Genomic DNA, 18,077 nt, shown 5'->3' with positions numbered 1-18,077 from the left:
GTGTCTGAGAGCGCCCGCTGCTCAGATGCCGACATGAGCTGCTGCAGACAGGACTCAGCTCTGGAGCATGGGTGAGGAAGGAAGGTGAGTATAAGTGTTTATTGTTTTATGTGTGCAGTGATTGGGGGGGGCATGAGGAAGCCACACATACCAGGAATGGGGGATTGTGGAGGCCACACATACCAGGAATGGGGGATTGTGGAGGCCACACATACCAGGAATGGGGGATTGTGGAGGCCACACATACCAGGAAAGGGGGATTGTGGAGGCCACACATACCAGGAATGGGGGATTGAGGAGGCCACACATACCAGGATTGGGGGATTGAGGAGGCCACACATACCAGGATTTGGGGATTGAGGAGGCCACACATACCAGGATTTGGGGATTGAGGAGGCCACACATACCAGGATTTGGGGATTGAGGAGGCCACACATACCAGGATTTGGAGATTGAGGAGGCCACACATACCAGGATCTGGGGATTGAGGAGGCCACACATACCAGGAATGGGGGATTGTGGAGGCCACACATACCAGGAATGGGGGATTGTGAAGGCCACACATACCAGGAATGGGGGATTGTGGAGGCCACACATACCAGGAATGGGGGATTGTGGAGGCCACACATACCAGGAATGGGGGATTGTGGAGGCCACACATACCAGGAATGGGGGATTGTGGAGGCCACACATACCAGGAATGGGGGATTGTGGAGGCCACACATACCAGGAATGGGGGATTGAGGAGGCCACACATACCAGGAATGGGGAATTGAGGAGGCCACACGTTCCAGGGATTGGGGGATTGAGGAGGCCACACGTGCCAGGGATTGGGGGATTGAGGAGGCCACATGTGCCAGGGATTGAGGAGGCCACACGTGCCAGGGATTGGGGGATTTAGAAGGCCACACGTGCCAGGGATTGGGGGATTGAGGAGGCCACACGTGCCAGTGATTGGGGGATTGAGGAGGCCACACGTGCCAGGGATTGGGGGATTGAGGAGGCCACACGTACCAGGATTAGGGGATTGTGGAGGCCACACATACCAGGAATGGGGGATTGTGGAGGCCACACATACCAGGAATGGGGGATTGTGGAGGCCACACATACCAGGAATGGGGGATTGTGGAGGCCACACATACCAGGAATGGGGGATTGTGGAGGCCACACATACCAGGAATGGGGGATTGTGGAGGCCACACATACCAGGAAAGGGGGATTGTGGAGGCCACACATACCAGGAATGGGGGATTGAGGAGGCCACACATACCAGGATTTGGGGATTGAGGAGGCCACACATACCAGGATTTGGGGATTGAGGAGGCCACACATACCAGGATTTGGGGATTGAGGAGGCCACACATACCAGGATTTGGGGATTGAGGAGGCCACACATACCAGGATTTGGAGATTGAGGAGGCCACACATACCAGGATTTGGGATTGAGGAGGCCACACATACCAGGATTTGGGGATTGAGGAGGCCACACATACCAGGAATGGGGGATTGTGGAGGCCACACATACCAGGAATGGGGGATTGTGGAGGCCACACATACCAGGAATGGGGGATTGTGGAGGCCACACATACCAGGAATGGGGGATTGTGGAGGCCACACATACCAGGAATGGGGGATTGTGGAGGCCACACATACCAGGAATGGGGGATTGTGGAGGCCACACATACCAGGAATGGGGGATTGTGGAGGCCACACATACCAGGAATGGGGGATTGTGGAGGCCACACATACCAGGAATGGGGGATTGAGGAGGCCACACATACCAGGAATGGGGGATTGAGGAGGCCACACGTTCCAGGGATTGGGGGATTGATGAGGCCACACGTGCCAGGGATTGGGGGATTGAGGAGGCCACACGTGCCAGGGATTGGGGGATTGAGGAGGCCACACGTGCCAGGGATTGGGGGATTGAGGAGGCCACACGTGCCAGGGATTGGGGGATTGAGGAGGCCACACGTGCCAGGATTGGGGGATTGAGGAGGCCACACGTACCAGGATTGGGGGATTGAGGAGGCCACACGTACCAGGATTGGGGGATTGAGGAGGCCACACGTGCCAGGATTGGGGGATTGAGGAGGCCACACGTACCAGGATTGGGGGATTGAGGAGGCCACACGTACCAGGATTGGGGGATTGAGGAGGCCACACGTACCAGGATTGGGGGATTGAGGAGGCCACACGTACCAGGATTGGGGGATTGAGGGGCCACACGTACCAGGATTGGGGGATTGGGGGATTGAGGAGGCCACACATACCAGGGATTGTGGGATTGAGGGGGCCACACATACCAGGGATTGTGGGGGGCACACATACTAGGGATTGTGGGATTGTGGGGGCCACACATGCCAGGGATTGGGGGATTGAGGAGGCTACACATACCAGGGATTGTGGGGGCCTCACATACCAGGGATTGTGGGATTGAGGGGGCCACACATACGAGGATGGGGAAATTTACCAGTAGCTGCTGCATTTCCCACCCTAGGCTTATACTCAAGTCAATAGGTTTTCCCATTTTTATGTGGTAAAATTAGGGGCCTCGGCTTATTTTCGGGTCGGCTTATTTAATATATACTGTATTTTAAAATCAGTGAGTACATGGTGCCCATAATACTGCAGGACTGTGGCGTGCATTATACTATATGGGGGCTGCATTTTACCCTGTGGGGTGTGTAATATACTGTATGGAGGACTATGGGGAGTTCATTATATTTTATGGAGGACCATGGGAAGTTCATCATACTATATGGAGGATTATGGGGGCGCATTATACTATATGGAAGATTATTGGTGGTGCATTATACTATATGGAAGGCTATGGGGGGGGCATTATAATATTTTGAGGGCTATGTGGGGGGCCATTATACTGTATGGAAGCAATTATACAGTGTGAAGGTTTGTGTGGGTCATTATACTGTTTGGAGGGCTGTGTGGGGGCCATTATACTGTTTGGAGGGCTGTGTGGGGGCCATGAGAGTGTATGGAGGGCTCTGTGGGGTTCACAGTTGGGGGATTATATTGTGTTAGGGTCACCATACTTTGCCGTGGGAGTTGAAGTGGGGTACAATAGGGTCATTATACTGTGCATGTGGAGGAATGCACCATAGGGGTATCATACTGTTTGGGGGGCACTTTTGTTGGCATCATACTTTATGGGGGCAATGAAGGAGGAATCTACAACTTCAGAAGGAGGAAAATTACTATGTAAAGGCTGGAAAGTTATGAGATCTGCTCTTCTGTGACACAGACAAATATTTATTTTTTGTAGGGGGGGGCCCAATTAGAGCTTCTGCTATGGGGCCCCATGACTTCTATGTACGCCCCTGCTGATCCAGTCTCACTCTCTCCTCCCAGAATTTTGCATTCCACTGTTGAATATGAACACTGACTTATGGCATGTGAAATGTGACCTCAAGCTTCTGTCATGCAGGTAGAGTTTCACTGCGCGGGCCAGAAGTTGTGGCATTCACAAGCAGCCAAAGCATGCACAGTTCTAAGAGAAGAGAATGAGGCCGGATCAGGGATGTCATTCATGCCTCAGATGGCATGCAATTAACAGATGAGGCAGTACTGGTCCGTTCATGGTTCACGTCTTTTTGACTAGTCAAGATCTTTTGGATATGTGGAAAAAGAAGTTTGAAAAGGTGAGTATCACTACACACTGTGAAGTGTCCTCACATAATACGGTTGCTTGGAATCAGCTTTAAAAGACAGATGCAGCCATTAGTTTATGTATGTGGATCCAGCTGTCAGGTTCCTTTTAATAAATATTTTCTGTTTACTAACATATATTATAATATAAACTTAGTAAAATTAGTGTTTATTGTTTGTTTCTATCTTATATTTTGTAGCACAAAAAGACTTGACAATATGAACACAAGACTTAAGCATCAAATTGAAAAAGATCCAGGTAAGTATCTAAAGCATATGTATTCATGTCTTTAGATTGTGTATATGAATGAGTAGGCAAACTGTACAATGGATACAAGAGAGCCCTGCTTGGCTCAGTATATGGCTATATCGCAAAAGAAATTAACATGTTGTGGTTTTGAAACAAGCACTGCAGGTCAGTTTACTCTGAGTAAAGTAAAAGCACAGTGGGCATCAGATTTCTAAAAATGCCATCCACTTTTCTGGAACTGTAAGGGTACATTCCCACGATCAGTGTTTGTTCAGGCTTTCACGCAGCTGAATTTCCACATGAATCCCCCATTTCATCTCGTTTTTGCTTGCGTTTTTGACTCATGCATTTTTGGTATGTTAGATTAGATGTGCAAAGATATAGATAGATACATATGGAGTAGATAGATAGATAGATAGATAGATATAGTCCACGTTCCCTGATGTCTCCAGCGACTGTGAATAGCAGTAAAGTGACTGTTATTCACAGGTGCTGCTGGGTACTGACAACAATTCTCATCAGCGTCGCTGGCTCTCGCTGCACTCAGCGAGACCCAGCGTCTCTAATAAGTGTTCTCTCCACTACCTGGCGCCTGTGATTAAGCACCAGCTGAAGGGAACACGGGAGCGTATGCTTAGTAAAGAAATAAAGCACAACAACATTATATACTGGCGCATGCGCATAATAACACAATGTAGGCACAGGTAACATATCCATTAATCATTAATGGCCCGCGTGCATCCAAAGGAGATACCGTGGGTACATAGTGGACGTAATAGAATGAAGGCACCATAAAATAAGCGCAAGTATCGAAGATCTGGTATATATATATATATATATATATATATATATATATATATAACAATATGACCAGCATCTGAATGCACAAATACATGTAGCTGCTGCAACGATGCATACATATAAACCAGAATACTTAATACACACATTGATATATGTCTCCAGATATAAATAAGAGGAATTCATGGAAGTAAAGAAAATTCACACAAAAAGATTGAGATCATGCGAGTGTGTATGTATACTATAAGCACAATATAAGGACATAAAAGGTCTGGTATGTACATAGACCAAAATGACTAACAAAAACGATATCCTACTAATATTATAAATGCGAAAGTTTGTGAGTATGTATGTTTGTTACTCTTTCACGAAAAAACTACTGGATGGATTTGCATGAAACTTCACAGTAATATAGATTATACATCGGAATAACATATAGGCTACAATTTGTAATGATTTTATGCAATTTTGGTCGTAATATAACGATACATGTCAATTAAGTCGGAAAAAAATCTGGCCTCTGAGAGCTCTCTTATATACACACATACACAGGTGATATTTAAATGGCTGATTTACAGCAGTCAGAAGAGATTGATAATACAATAATTTGCCCATAGTGGATCATTGTATAGTGAGGTCACAGTTGCCGCCTGTCCACAGTCAGAATACAGGGGTGATCATATACCGTGGCCAGGTACAAGTGTGGCACAGGGGGGTTCACACACGACCCCCAGGGACTGACATTTCCTAGAAACTTTGGCAGCTGTCAGTCATGAGCTCACCCTGACACATTGCACTCTGGAAACAGCTGAAGGGAGAAGGATAATTTATGACATTTTCTCAGACTTAAAAAAACAAACAAACAAAAAAAAAACACAGAAAACAGCCCATATGTCAGGAACAGGTTACTAGGGAACTACACGTCCCAGCACGGCCTGCCCGCGCCCAGAGCCCAGGGAGAGTGTGAGGCTTCCTCCTGCAGGTTGCCCGGGGGCACCGGGCCGTCATTGTCCTCACACAGGGGGTCCCCGCCGCCATTGTCCCTCCACATAACACCGTATAATAAAACATGCGCTCACCTGCGCCAGCTGCTGCAGCCGGGAAAGTTCCGAGCGCCTCACCTGGGCGGAGGGGAAGTGACTCACACACGGGGAGGGGCAGTAACCTGAGCACGGCTCCATGGAGGATGCACACACTGCAGCCTGACAGCACCGGCAGCAGCGCTACACAAATGGCGTCCTCCCCTCCTGTGTGCAGCACAGCCCTGTGTGTGTGCAGTGCAGCATGTCACCCACAGCACCAGCAGGCTGCTCTCAGCTCCCACAGAGCACTGGGAATGGTTGCTATGGGTAACCGCGCCACAGCTGCTCCTCATAGACCAGTCATATACAACTGATATCGTCTGTACAGCGGTCGTAATATAACTAATTAGATTGTTTTAGTATTTTGTTTGAACTTTACTAAGTACCTATTTTGTAATTAGTACTTATAAAAATGCCGCGAAAGCGTAAGTCTAACATTTCGCAAAGCTCTAATACAGCCCGAGCTATGAAAATAATTAGACGTGATGAGACATCTCACCAAGCCGAGCAACGAAGGCTTGAGCAGGCGGTGCGTTGTGCGGCACATAGAGCTGCAGAGACTCCAGAACAATCCCAAGCCCGACGTGAACAGAATGCGGAGTTTTTGGCATCTCAACGGGCTGCTGAAACTCAAGAACAGTCCCAAGCCCGACGTGAACGGAATGCGGAGTTTTTGGCATCTCAACGGGCTGCTGAAACTCAAGAACAGTCCCAAGCCCGACGTGAACAGCATGCGGAGTATCTGGCGTCTCAACGGGCTGCTGAAACTCCAGAACAGTCCCAAGCTCGACGTCAGCAGCAAGCGACTTACATGGCGTCCCAAAGAGCCACTGAAACTTATGAAATGGCCGAATCTCGCAGACGCACTGTTGCTGAAAGGGCAGCACAGCGACGTCAAACATTTACAAGAAATACATGGATATTGTTTAATAAAGCTGCATTTGAGTATGACGAGACTCTTGATTATGAAACTCACAAGCTTATAAAAATAGAAGCAAAGACCATAGATTGCAAATATTGCGGAGCTCTTAAGTGGAAAGAGGAAGCAGCAGGTATGTGTTGTTTGGGCGGGAAAGTAGCTCTTCCTTATATGGACGAGCCAGTTCAACCTTTAAAAGAGCTTTTCTCTAATGAAACTGATGAATCTCGCCTTTTTCTAAATAATATAAGAAAATGCAACATGTGCTTTCATATGACGTCTTTTGTAGCAGATCAAATTGTCTCAATGCCAGGGTTTTGCCCGACCTTTACAATACAAGGACAAGTATACCACCATATCGGTTCTTTAATTCCTACGTCCATTTCGCAACCACAATTTTTACAAGTTTATTTCATAGGTGATGAAGAAGAAGAAATCAACAGGCGTACTGAGTGCGTGCAAAGCGTAGATAGAAACATAGTTAAAAAATTACAACGAGTACTTCACGACCACAATATTTTGGTGCATGAATTTAAAACGGCTAGAGACAGAATGATCAATGACGATCATTTCAAAGTAGTGATTCACCCAGACCGTGTACCACATGGTCAACATGAGAGACGATTCAATGCCCCTACTACAAATGAAATAGCTGCTGTAATAGTTAGTAGCGAACAAACTATGTCTCTGGACATCGTTGTGCAGCCGTGCGATGGCATGCTCACTAGGGTTCCCGATACACATAGATTCTATGACGCTCTCGAGTACCCAATAATTTTTTGGAAAGGACAAGAGGGGTACAGCATTGATATTCCTCAGATAAATCCAATTACCAAACAAGCAATGCCAAGCAAAAAGGTGTCCTGCAAAGATTTTTATGCCTTTCACTTGATGGTCCGTCGCAGCGATTTTAATTTGATACTTAAGTGTAGGCTCCTACTTCATCAGTTTCTGGTCGACATGTATGTAAAGATGGAAAGTGAGCGCTTAAGGTTAATTTCTTTAAATAAAAAAAAACTGCGCGCAGAAAATTATATTCACTTGCAAGATGCAATAAGAAATTATGCGGATTTGGATCCAAATAACTTAGGTCACATGGTTATTCTCCCGTCATCATTTGTAAATAGCCCGAGATACCTACACGAATACACACAAGATGCGTTCACATACGTACGTAATTATGGGAGGCCTGATTTATTTATTACAATGACTTGCAACCCCGCTTGGCCAGAAACCACCAAAGAGCTTATGGCTGGTCAAAATTCAACGGACAGACATGACTTAACAGCTCGAGTATTTAGAATAAAAGTACAGAAGTTGGTAGCTCTACTTACAAAAGGTAACATATTTGGTGATATGCAATGCTTCATGTACTCGATCGAGTGGCAAAAGCGAGGTTTGCCTCATGTGCACTTACTGCTGTGGTTAAAGGAAAAATTGCATCCGAACCAAATTGACGAAATCATATGTGCTGAGATACCAAACCCAGAAACCGATCAAAAGCTCTATGATACAGTGACAAAGAATATGATTCACGGGCCATGTGGTACATTCAATTTTTCATCGCCATGCATGAAGGAAGGAAAATGTACCAAAAAATATCCGAGGAAGCTTTTAAAAGATACTCAAACCAATGACAAAGGTTATCCTTTGTACAGGCGCAGAGCACCAGAGAATGGTGGACGCACGACGATTATAAAAACCCGTAGAGGAACACAGGAAATATTGGTGGACAATACCTGGGTGGTCCCATATTCTCCACTCTTATCAAAAAATTGTAATTCTCATTTAAATGTAGAGTTCTGTAATACGGTACAGGCGATAAAATATATTTGTAAATATATTAATAAGGGTAGCGACCAGGCTATTTTTAACATCCGCCAGCAAGGGAATGTTAACATTGACCCAAGAGATGAGGTGCAGACCTTTAGAACCGGCCGATATGTTAGTAGTAACGAAGCAGCGTGACGGATCTTAGGTCTGCCTCTGCACGAGAGACACCCAACCGTCACTCATCTCGCGATTCATTTACCCAATGGCGAGAGGGTTTACTTTACGAAAAATAATTTTAGAGAGAGATTAGAAGCACCACCTAAAACTACACTAACTGCATTTTTCCTGTTGTGCCAAAGTGATACGTTTGCAAAAACATTACTTTACATTGACGTGCCTCGCTACTATACTTGGAATGTGGCACGGAAGCAATGGAAACGTCGTTTGCAAGGAACACCTGTCGATGGCTGGCCAGGTGTGAAGGCAGGAGACGCTCTAGGTCGCATTTACACGGTGCACGTTAGCAATTTTGAATGTTATTGCTTTCGTATGCTGCTGAATGTAATAAGGGGTCCAACCAACTTCTCGGATTTAAAAACATTTGAAGGTCAAGAACTTGCAACTTTTCGGCAGGTGTGTGAGAAGATGGGGTTGCTGGAAGATGATAACCACTGGGATACCACCTTAGAAGAGGCCGTGCTATGTCGCTCCACGGCGCAAATAAGAGAGCTGTTTGCCATATTGATATGCACTTGCAGTTTATCCAATCCTCTACAACTCTGGCACAAGTATAAAACTGCGTTATCAGAGGATATCATGCACAGATTTGAAAGAATGGATCACGTTAACGATGATCTCTGTTTCAATGAGGCGTTGGGGCTTATCGAGGACAAAATATTAATAATTTCTGGAAAGAAATTGTCCGATTTTGGTCTACCCTCACCGCGGCGTAGAGGAGAGCTGTCGAACGAGTTGATAAAAGAGCTAAGCTATGATACCAACCAGTTAGACGCTCACGTTTGCGAAACTGAGCCACGTTTGCTACCTGATCAAAGAGAGATTTATCACAAAATAGTAGGATGAGTTGAGAATGGTGAAGGCGGACTTTTTTTCCTTGATGCCCCGGGTGGTACAGGAAAAACTTTCTTGCTTAATTTACTTTTAGCAAAAATTCGTAGCGGTCATAACGTTGCATTAGCTGTGGCTTCCTCTGGAATTGCTGCAACATTGCTAAGCGGTGGACGGACGGCACATTCAGTCTTTAAATTACCTCTTAATCTGGTGAACGAAGAAACCCCATTGTGTATTATCAGCAAGAGCAGCGCCCGTCGCCTCCTGTTGCAACAGTGCAAACTAATCGTGTGGGACGAGTGCACAATGTCACACAAACGCGCCATCGAAGCTCTTGATCGTTGTCTACAAGACTTACACAGTAAACAAACAATAATGGGTGGTGTGGTTGTTTTATTGGCTGGGGACTTTAGGCAAACTTTGCCTGTCATCGAGCGAGGCACTCAGCAGACGAAATTAACGCATGTCTGAAATCCTCATATTTATGGACCAAAGTTGAAAAGCTGCACCTCACCACCAACATGGTGTCCAGTTATTCAGTGATCTAGAGTCGGGCGCGTACACTGAGAAACTGCTCGAGATCGGTGAAGGTCAAATCGAAACTGACGAAGAAGGTATGGTTCTATTCACTAACCAATTTTGTCATGTTGTGGATTCGGAAGACGCACTTATTGCTCAAGTTTTTCCAAATTTGCAACAAAACATCCACTATGAAAATTGGCTATGCGAAAGAACTATACTAGCACCAAGAAATGAAACAGTTGCGAAAATCAATAAAATTATCTTGGACCAAGTAACCAGCGATGCAACAACCTACAACTCCATCGACACAGTCATGTCATCTGAAGACTGTACGAGCTACCCCGTGGAGTTTCTTAACTCTTTGGAGCTATCCAGGGTCCCATCTCATAAGCTCGAATTAAAGATCGGTATACCCGTTTTGTTAATGCGCAACTTGGACGCCCTGAGATTATGTAATGGCACTAGATTGCGAGTCACTGAACTAGGCAGGCACATTGTAAAGGCCACAATTTTAACTGGAGAAGCTAAGGGTGAAAATATTCTTATACCGCGCATCCCAATAATACCCAATAACTTACCCTTTAATTTCAAACATTTGCAGTTCCCACTTAAAGTTGCATTTTCAATGACCATCAATAAATCGCAAGGGCAAGCTTTGAATGTAGCGGGGATACATTTAGGCACGCCCTGTTTTTCCCACGGTCAGCTATACGTAGCTTGCTCACGTGTTTCTAAATCACAAAATCTACATATTTTCGCTGAACGAAAGAAATCAAATAACATAGTTTACAGGAGTATATTGCAGTAAAAACACATAGATAAATTACCTGCAGATGTCCATTATTCCAATTACATACTAATTCTTTACTAACACAAACAATATTAAACGCAAGTAACTTCAGTCCGTCCTGTTTATTAATCAGTGTTTAGTAATCCGTTTGTGATGAAATTTGATATGGATAATTTCAAGCCTGGGGAAGGACATAGGGCTACTTTTTATAAACACACCATACAGGCGAAGATTATATAAAACTGTAAACCTGATTGACTGACACACCTAGCGGTCAACGCACAGCCGAAACCACTGAACTTAGCATCTTGAAATTTTCAGATAGGTTCTATTATAGCTTAAATGAGCACTAAGAAAGGAATTCCACCCTCGAGAGTTTCCCTCTTCATATTATAGGGGTTCAAAGATTGGATGGAATCCGTCAGTTTTGAAGTTAGACATCTGAAATTTTGGATGTACGAGTAACTAAATAAGATTATTTTTTTTTACTATTAACCGGTCCCCGACCGCCCACTGTACATAAACGTCCGCGCTGCCTGGGCTCTGTGCAGCGCGGACGTTTAAAAACGGTGAGTGGTCTCACAGCGCTCAGGACCCCCAGGGTCCTGCAAGCTCTGCGATTCCGGTGCAGAGTGTTAGCTCTGACAGGGAACATCATCGGGACCTGATTGGATCAGGTCCCAGTGATGTTAACCCTTTGCTGTCTTCTATATGCTGCGATCTATAGTGATCACGGCATATAGGAGACAGCAGGAGGAGAGGGGGTCGTCTTACTTACCTCCGAAGACCTCCGATTCCTTCCAGGACCTGGGGTTGCTATGGCAGCTGGAGGTCACATGACCGCCTCCAGCTCTGCCATATATGGTGTCCTGTCTGGCTCAGCCTGCAAGCTGAGCCAGACAGGAGACTCTGACTGAAACAGGGAAGATCTCATGTAATGTAATGTAATATATGTCTATTACATTACATGAGATCAGTGATCAGAAAAATAAAAATTAATGTCCCATACAGGGACTAAGTAAAAATGTAAAAAAAAGTAAAAAAAAAAGTTTTTAAACTGTTAAAAAAAAAATCACTAAATAAATAAAAATAAATAAATAAAATATTAAACCAATAAATCCGTATATTTTTACAAAACCAAAAAAAGAACACATATTTGGTATCGCCGCGTCCGAAACAACCTGAGCTATAAAACTGTCACACTAATTAAATCCTTCTGTGCACACCGTAATAAAAATAAATAAAAAACGGAGCAAAAAATATATGCTTTTTCATCATATCGCCAAACAAAAAGTGGAAAAAAATGCGATCAAAAAGCAAAATAGAAATAAAAATGGTACCGCTGAAAACGACATCTTGTTCCTCAAAAAACAAGCCGCCATACAGCTCCATCAGTCGAAAAATAAAGTTATAGTGCTCAGAATAAAGCAATGCAAAAAAAATATTTTTTTATATAAATTTGTTTTATTGTGTAAAAGCACCAAAACAAAAAAATATACAGTAAGTGTAGTATCGCTGTAAACGTACTGACCCGAAGAATAATGCTGCCTGATCACTTTTACCACACGTAGAACGGCATAAAAAAAACCTCAAAGAACAATTCCTGAATTGGTGTTTGTTAATTTTACCTCCCAAAAAATGGAATAGAAAGCGATCAAAAAATGTCACGTACCCAAAAATGGTACCAATAAAAATGTCAACTCGTCCCGCAAAAAACAAGCCATCACATGACTGTCGGCCGAAATATGGAAAAATTATAGCTCTCAAAATATGGCGATGCAAAAACTAGATTTTGCAAAAAAAGCGTCTTTTAGTGTGTGACAGCTGTCAGTCATAAAAACTCGATATAAATCTGGTATCTCTGTAATCGTACCGACCCGAAGAATAAAGTAATCTCATCACTTATACCGCACGAGGAACGGCGTAAAAAATAAATAAAACCAATTCTTCACCTGCTACTGATTTGTTTATTATGTCTCCGAAAGATCGCAGTAAGGCTCTGCTCATATTTATCCTGCGCTCTGCACTGAGCACTTACACCAGAGTTTCCGTGTAAATCTCTGAAATACGTGATTCAGCCAGAACCCATGACGGAAGATTCCCTGTAATGAGGCAGATATAGGCCACTGTGGACGCCGTCTAGCCTGGGATCCCACGGTGTCATTTGTTTTAGGCATGCATAAAAGTGCGGTTGGCCAGTTTTGTGCACTTCTGAAAAAAAGGACACCGCTAAACAGAGGCCAGACGGAGTCCAGAGTAACTCTGCTGCCTCATTACAGTGAATGGATCCCGCAGGGGTTTCATCTGAATTATATCACTTGGAAATTTAGATGGAAACCCCGATGTAAGTGCTCAGCCTAGAGCGCCGGATAAATGTTACATAAAATGTTCCCAATAAAAGCTTCAACTCAGTCCTCAAAACAAGCTAGTCCTCACTCAGGTCAAAAATATAAGGGACTTCCAAGTTACTCGTAGCAGAAAGGCTCTGGAAAAGCGAAATGGCCCTTGCTCCCCAAAAGAAATTCAGAAAAATTTGTGCTCCCAAATCCAAATGCCTATTCTACAATAATTTGTTCTCCAATTGTCAAATAGCACTCCGTCCCCCCCAGATCTCGCCGTATGGCTGAGCGGTACGATACAGCCACATATGGGGTATTGCCACTTTTAGAAGAAATTGTGTGACACATTTCGGCACCATTTTTACCCATTGCCCTGTGTGAAAATGTAAAATCTGAGGGTAAAACATTTTTTTGTGGAAAAAATATAATTATGCTTTTTTCACTGCCCAATGGTATAAATTTAAAAATTAAAAAATACTCACTACTTCCCTAGATGAATTCCTTGAGAGGTGTAGTTTACAAAATGGGGTCACTTGTGGGGGTTTCTGCTGTTTCGGCATGTCAGCGACTCTTCAAATGTGACATGGTGTCTGCCACCTATCCCAGCCAACATAGCGCTCCTTTCTCTTCCGAACCCTGCCGTACACCAAAGCAGTGGTTTTCCCCCACATATGGGGTATCGGCGTACTCAGTAGAAATTGCACAACAAATTTCATGGTGCAATTTATCCTATTACCCTTATGATAATGCAAAATTAAGGGATAAAAAACGGTTTTGTGGGAAAAATTAGAAAATTTTATTTTTACAGCTCAATATTATAAACTTCTGTGAAGCACCTTGGGGTTCAACGTGCTCACCACACTTCTATATAAGTTCCCTAAGGGGTCTAGTTTCCAAAATGGTGTCACTTGTGGGGGGTTTCCACTGTTTAGGCACATCAGGGGCTCCCCGAATGCAACATGGCGTCCGCTATTTATTCAAACAAATTTTACATTCAAAAAGTCAAATGGCGCTCCTTCCCTTTCAAACCCTGCCGTGCGCCCAAACAGTGGTTTGCCTCCACATATGGGGTATCAGCGTGTTTTAATGAGAAATTGCACAACAAATTTCATGGTGAAATTTTTCCTATTACCTGTAGCGTCGGCGTCCCTGCCCCCTGCTAGGCAGGGACGCCGTTCCCCTCACCTCTCCGCTCCGTGCCCGGCGACTTCCTCCGGCTCTGCTGGCAGCGCGCGCTGCTTCCCGGCCCCTGTGCTTAGGGCGCGCGCGCGCGCGCTCCCCCTCTCTTAAAGGGGCCGCGCACGCCGTCCTAAGGAGTCCCTGGCCAATGGCCGGAGGACCTCTCCATATATAAGGCACCTCCTCCAAAATGGAGGTGCCCGAGCAATGTTGTTGCAAAGCCTTCACTCTGCTTCAGCCCTCAGGTCTCGTTACCAGTTACCTGCCAGTCACCTGCCAGATTCCTGCTTGTTACCTGCCAGTCACCTGCCTGATTCCTGCCTGTTACCTGCCAGTCATCTGCCAGATTCCTGCTTGATACCTGCCTGATATCCGCTTACCAGCTTGCAAGCCTGCGGTCCGACGGTCTGCTCTCCGACACCTGTCAGTCTGTCTATGGACCAGCCTGCCCGCTCACCTGGAAGCGCTCACCTGTTACTTGCCTGCTAGCCTACCTGGAGGCTCTGCCGTCACTTGCCGTGACCACCTGCCTGTCCAGAGACTCTTGCCCGCTCACCTGGGAGCGCTCACCTGCTACCTGCCTGCTAGCCTACCTGGAGGCTCTGCCGTCACTTGCCGTGACCACCTGCCTGTCCAGAGACTCTTGCCCGCTCACCTAGGAGCGCTCACCAGCCACCAGCCCGCTGCCCTTCTACCCAGAGACTGTCCCTGTCACTTGCCGTGACTACCTGCCCCTCTACCCAGAGACTGTCCCTGTCTCTTGCCGTGTCTGCCTGCCCGTCTTCCCTGGGAGCCACCCGTTTCCTCACAAGGACTGCCCCCTTGTATAGTTGCACAGAGGTTCCACCTCCCAGACCCATTACAGTTTGCTCGGGCCATGGAACCCGGTGGCCCCCAGATCTCCGATCTGCACCAGGAAGTCTTACGTCAGAAAACTCAGCAGGAGGTGGTACTGTCCTATCTACGGTCCGTTAACTCTCATCTAGGCGCATTGTGTGACTCGTCTATGTCTACCTCTGGTCCAGCCGTGCCCATTCCTGCGGTACCGCAATCCAGTCCCTTCATGGTACCCGACTATGGACCTCGGCTTCTGGCACCTCCACGCTTTGCAGGCGAACCTACTTTAGCTCGGGGTTTCATAAACCAGTGCACCCTGCACTTTGAGCTATTGGCATACCAGTTCATCTCCGACCGGGCCAAGGTGGCCTTCATCATGTCCCATCTCACTGGGGAGGCACTGGCATGGCTAAATCCCCTGTGGGAGAGAGGGGATCCCCTGGTGTCTGACCTGCCGTCTTTCCTCGCTGCTTTCCGGAAAGTCTTCGATGAACCTGGACGGAAAACCTCTTCTGCCTCCTCTCTGCTACGTCTCCGCCAAGGGAGTCTCACCGTGGGCCAATATGCCATACGGTTCCGCACCCTCGCTTCTAAGCTTGCCTGGGAAAATGAGGCTCTGTTGTCCATCTTCTGGGAGGGTCTTTCCGGTCGGATTAAGGACGAGTTAGCTGGTCGGGACATTCCTACCAGTCTGGATGACCTGGTGTCACTAGCTACCCGGATTGGCATCCGGTTCCAAGAACGTGCCAAAGAGACTACCTGGGAGAAAGACTTTTCTTGCTCTGCTCCTACTTCCCTGAGACCTGCCTCTCAACCAGTCACTCCGCGGGCGCTGTCGCCTGAACCTATGCAGATCGACCAGACCAAGATGGTCAGATCTCGCCAAGAATCTCGCCGAGCCGAGGGAAGCTGTTTCTATTGTGGCAGTATGGAGCACTTCATCCGTTCCTGCCCGGAAAAGCCGGGAAACGCCAGTGTCTAGGACCGCTCGGAGAGGTCGTCCTAGACAAAAGTAAGCCCTCTCCGTCTCTGACTTTACCGGTCTCTATTGCTTGGGGAGAAAACCGTCACTTTGAACTTGCCCACCTGGATTCTGGAGCTGCTGGAAACCTCATCTTCCAGTCTCTGGTAGAGAGATACCGTATTCCCACCAAGTCCCTGGCTGAACCATTATCAGTCGCCTCCGTGGATGGAAGACTTCTCTCGGGGACCATCCTGCTTGTCACTGAACCCATAACCCTGCAGGTGGGAATGCTGCACTCTGAGGAAATCTCATTCCATGTGCTGTCCGGACTTTCTCACTCCCTGTTGCTAGGTCTACCTTGGCTCCAGACACACGAACCCGTATTGAACTGGTGATCCGGTGAAGTACTCCGATGGGGTCCAGACTGCCATAGGACCTGCCTGGTTCCGGTCCGCCCAGCTCGCCCTCCGCCAACTCCAGCTAATTTACCAGGTCTCCCGGCTCCTTACTGGCCCTATGCGGACGTCTTCGGTAAGAAGGAAGCAGAGACGTTGCCACCCCATAGGCCATATGACTGCCCGATCGACCTAGTACCTGGCTCCACTCCTCCCCGTGGGCGTATCTACCCGTTGTCTGCAGCCGAGACCCGGGCCATGTCTGAGTACTTTGAAGAGAATCTGGCTAGGGGATTTATCCGAAAATCTACCTCCCGGGCTGGAGCCGGATTCTTCTTTGTCAAAAAGAAAGACGGCTCGCTACGTCCCTGTATTGACTACAGAGGACTCAATCTCATCACGGTTAAAAATAAATACCCCCTTCTGCTCATCTCTGAGTTATTTGATCGTCTTAAAGGCACCAGGATCTTCTCCAAGCTGGATCTACGCGGAGCATATAACCTGGTCCGTATCCGTCAGGGAGACGAGTGGAAAACAGCATTTAATACCCGGGACGGACACTATGAGTACCGTGTGATGCCCTTCGGTCTCTGCAATGCTCCCGCCGTCTTCCAAGAACTGGTCAACGACATCTTCAATGACCTTCTTTACTCCTGCGTGGTGGTATACCTGGACGACATCTTGGTCTTCTCTCCGGATCTTCCCACACACCGGAGGGATGTTCGTCAGGTCCTGCTTAGGCTCAGGCAGAACCACCTCTATGCTAAATACGAGAAGTGCCTTTTTAAGCAGACCTCTCTTCCTTTCCTGGGCTATGTTATCTCCCAGACAGGCTTGCGAATGGATCCCGAGAAGCTCTCTGCTGTCCTAAAGTGGCCCCGTCCGGAGGGCTTGAAGGTGATACAGCGATTCCTGGGCTTCGCTAATTACTATCGTCTCTTCATTCCTCACTTCTCGTCACGGACTGCGCCCATATCTGCGCTCACCCGAAAGGGAGCAAATCCCAAGGTATGGTCATCCGAAGCTGAGGAGGCCTTCCTTTCCCTGAAACAAGCCTTCTCCTCTGCCCCTGTGCTGCACTGTCCGGACTGCAACAAACAGTTCTACCTGGAGGTTGATGCCTCCTCCTCTGGAGCCGGAGCGGTGCTCACCCAAAAGTCTTCCTCCGGGAGAATGGTAACCTGCGGCTTTTTCTCTAAAATCTTCTCCTCCTCTGAGCGCAATTACTCCATAGGAGACCGAGAACTGCTTGCCGTTAAATTGGCACTGGAGGAATGGCGTTACCTGCTTGAAGGGGCTCTATACCCGGTGATCATCTACACTGATCACAAGAACCTGGCATATCTCCAAAATGCCCAGAGACTTAATCCACGTCAGGCCCGGTGGTCTTTGTTTTTTTGCCCGCTTTGATTTCATCCTTCATTTCCGCCCGGCGGACAAAAATGTCAAAGCTGATGCCTTGTCCCGATCCTTCCTGTCCTCCGACCAAGAG

General features: G+C 46.8%; 1 protein-coding gene across 1 annotated transcript in view; it reads left to right on the top strand.

Annotated features, from left to right (window-relative positions):
* Positions 1 to 18,077, top strand: part of LOC141257813 (pecanex-like protein 2) — a 1,433,759-nt gene that overhangs the window by 1,024,788 nt on the left and 390,894 nt on the right. Inside the window, exon 23 of the mRNA XM_073672817.1 lies at positions 3,867 to 3,925. Within this exon, the coding sequence (XP_073528918.1) occupies positions 3,867 to 3,925 (59 nt within the window). The remainder of the gene's footprint in view (positions 1 to 3,866; positions 3,926 to 18,077) is intronic.

The sequence above is a fragment of the Phyllobates terribilis genome, unplaced genomic scaffold (assembly GCF_046119375.1).
Source record: "Phyllobates terribilis strain yellow unplaced genomic scaffold, ASM4611937v1 Scaffold_3__8_contigs__length_932513732, whole genome shotgun sequence".
Classification (NCBI taxonomy): Eukaryota; Metazoa; Chordata; class Amphibia; order Anura; family Dendrobatidae; genus Phyllobates; species Phyllobates terribilis.
The sequence above is the reverse complement of the archived record's forward strand: the minus strand, read 5'-3'. Positions and strand labels throughout refer to the sequence as shown.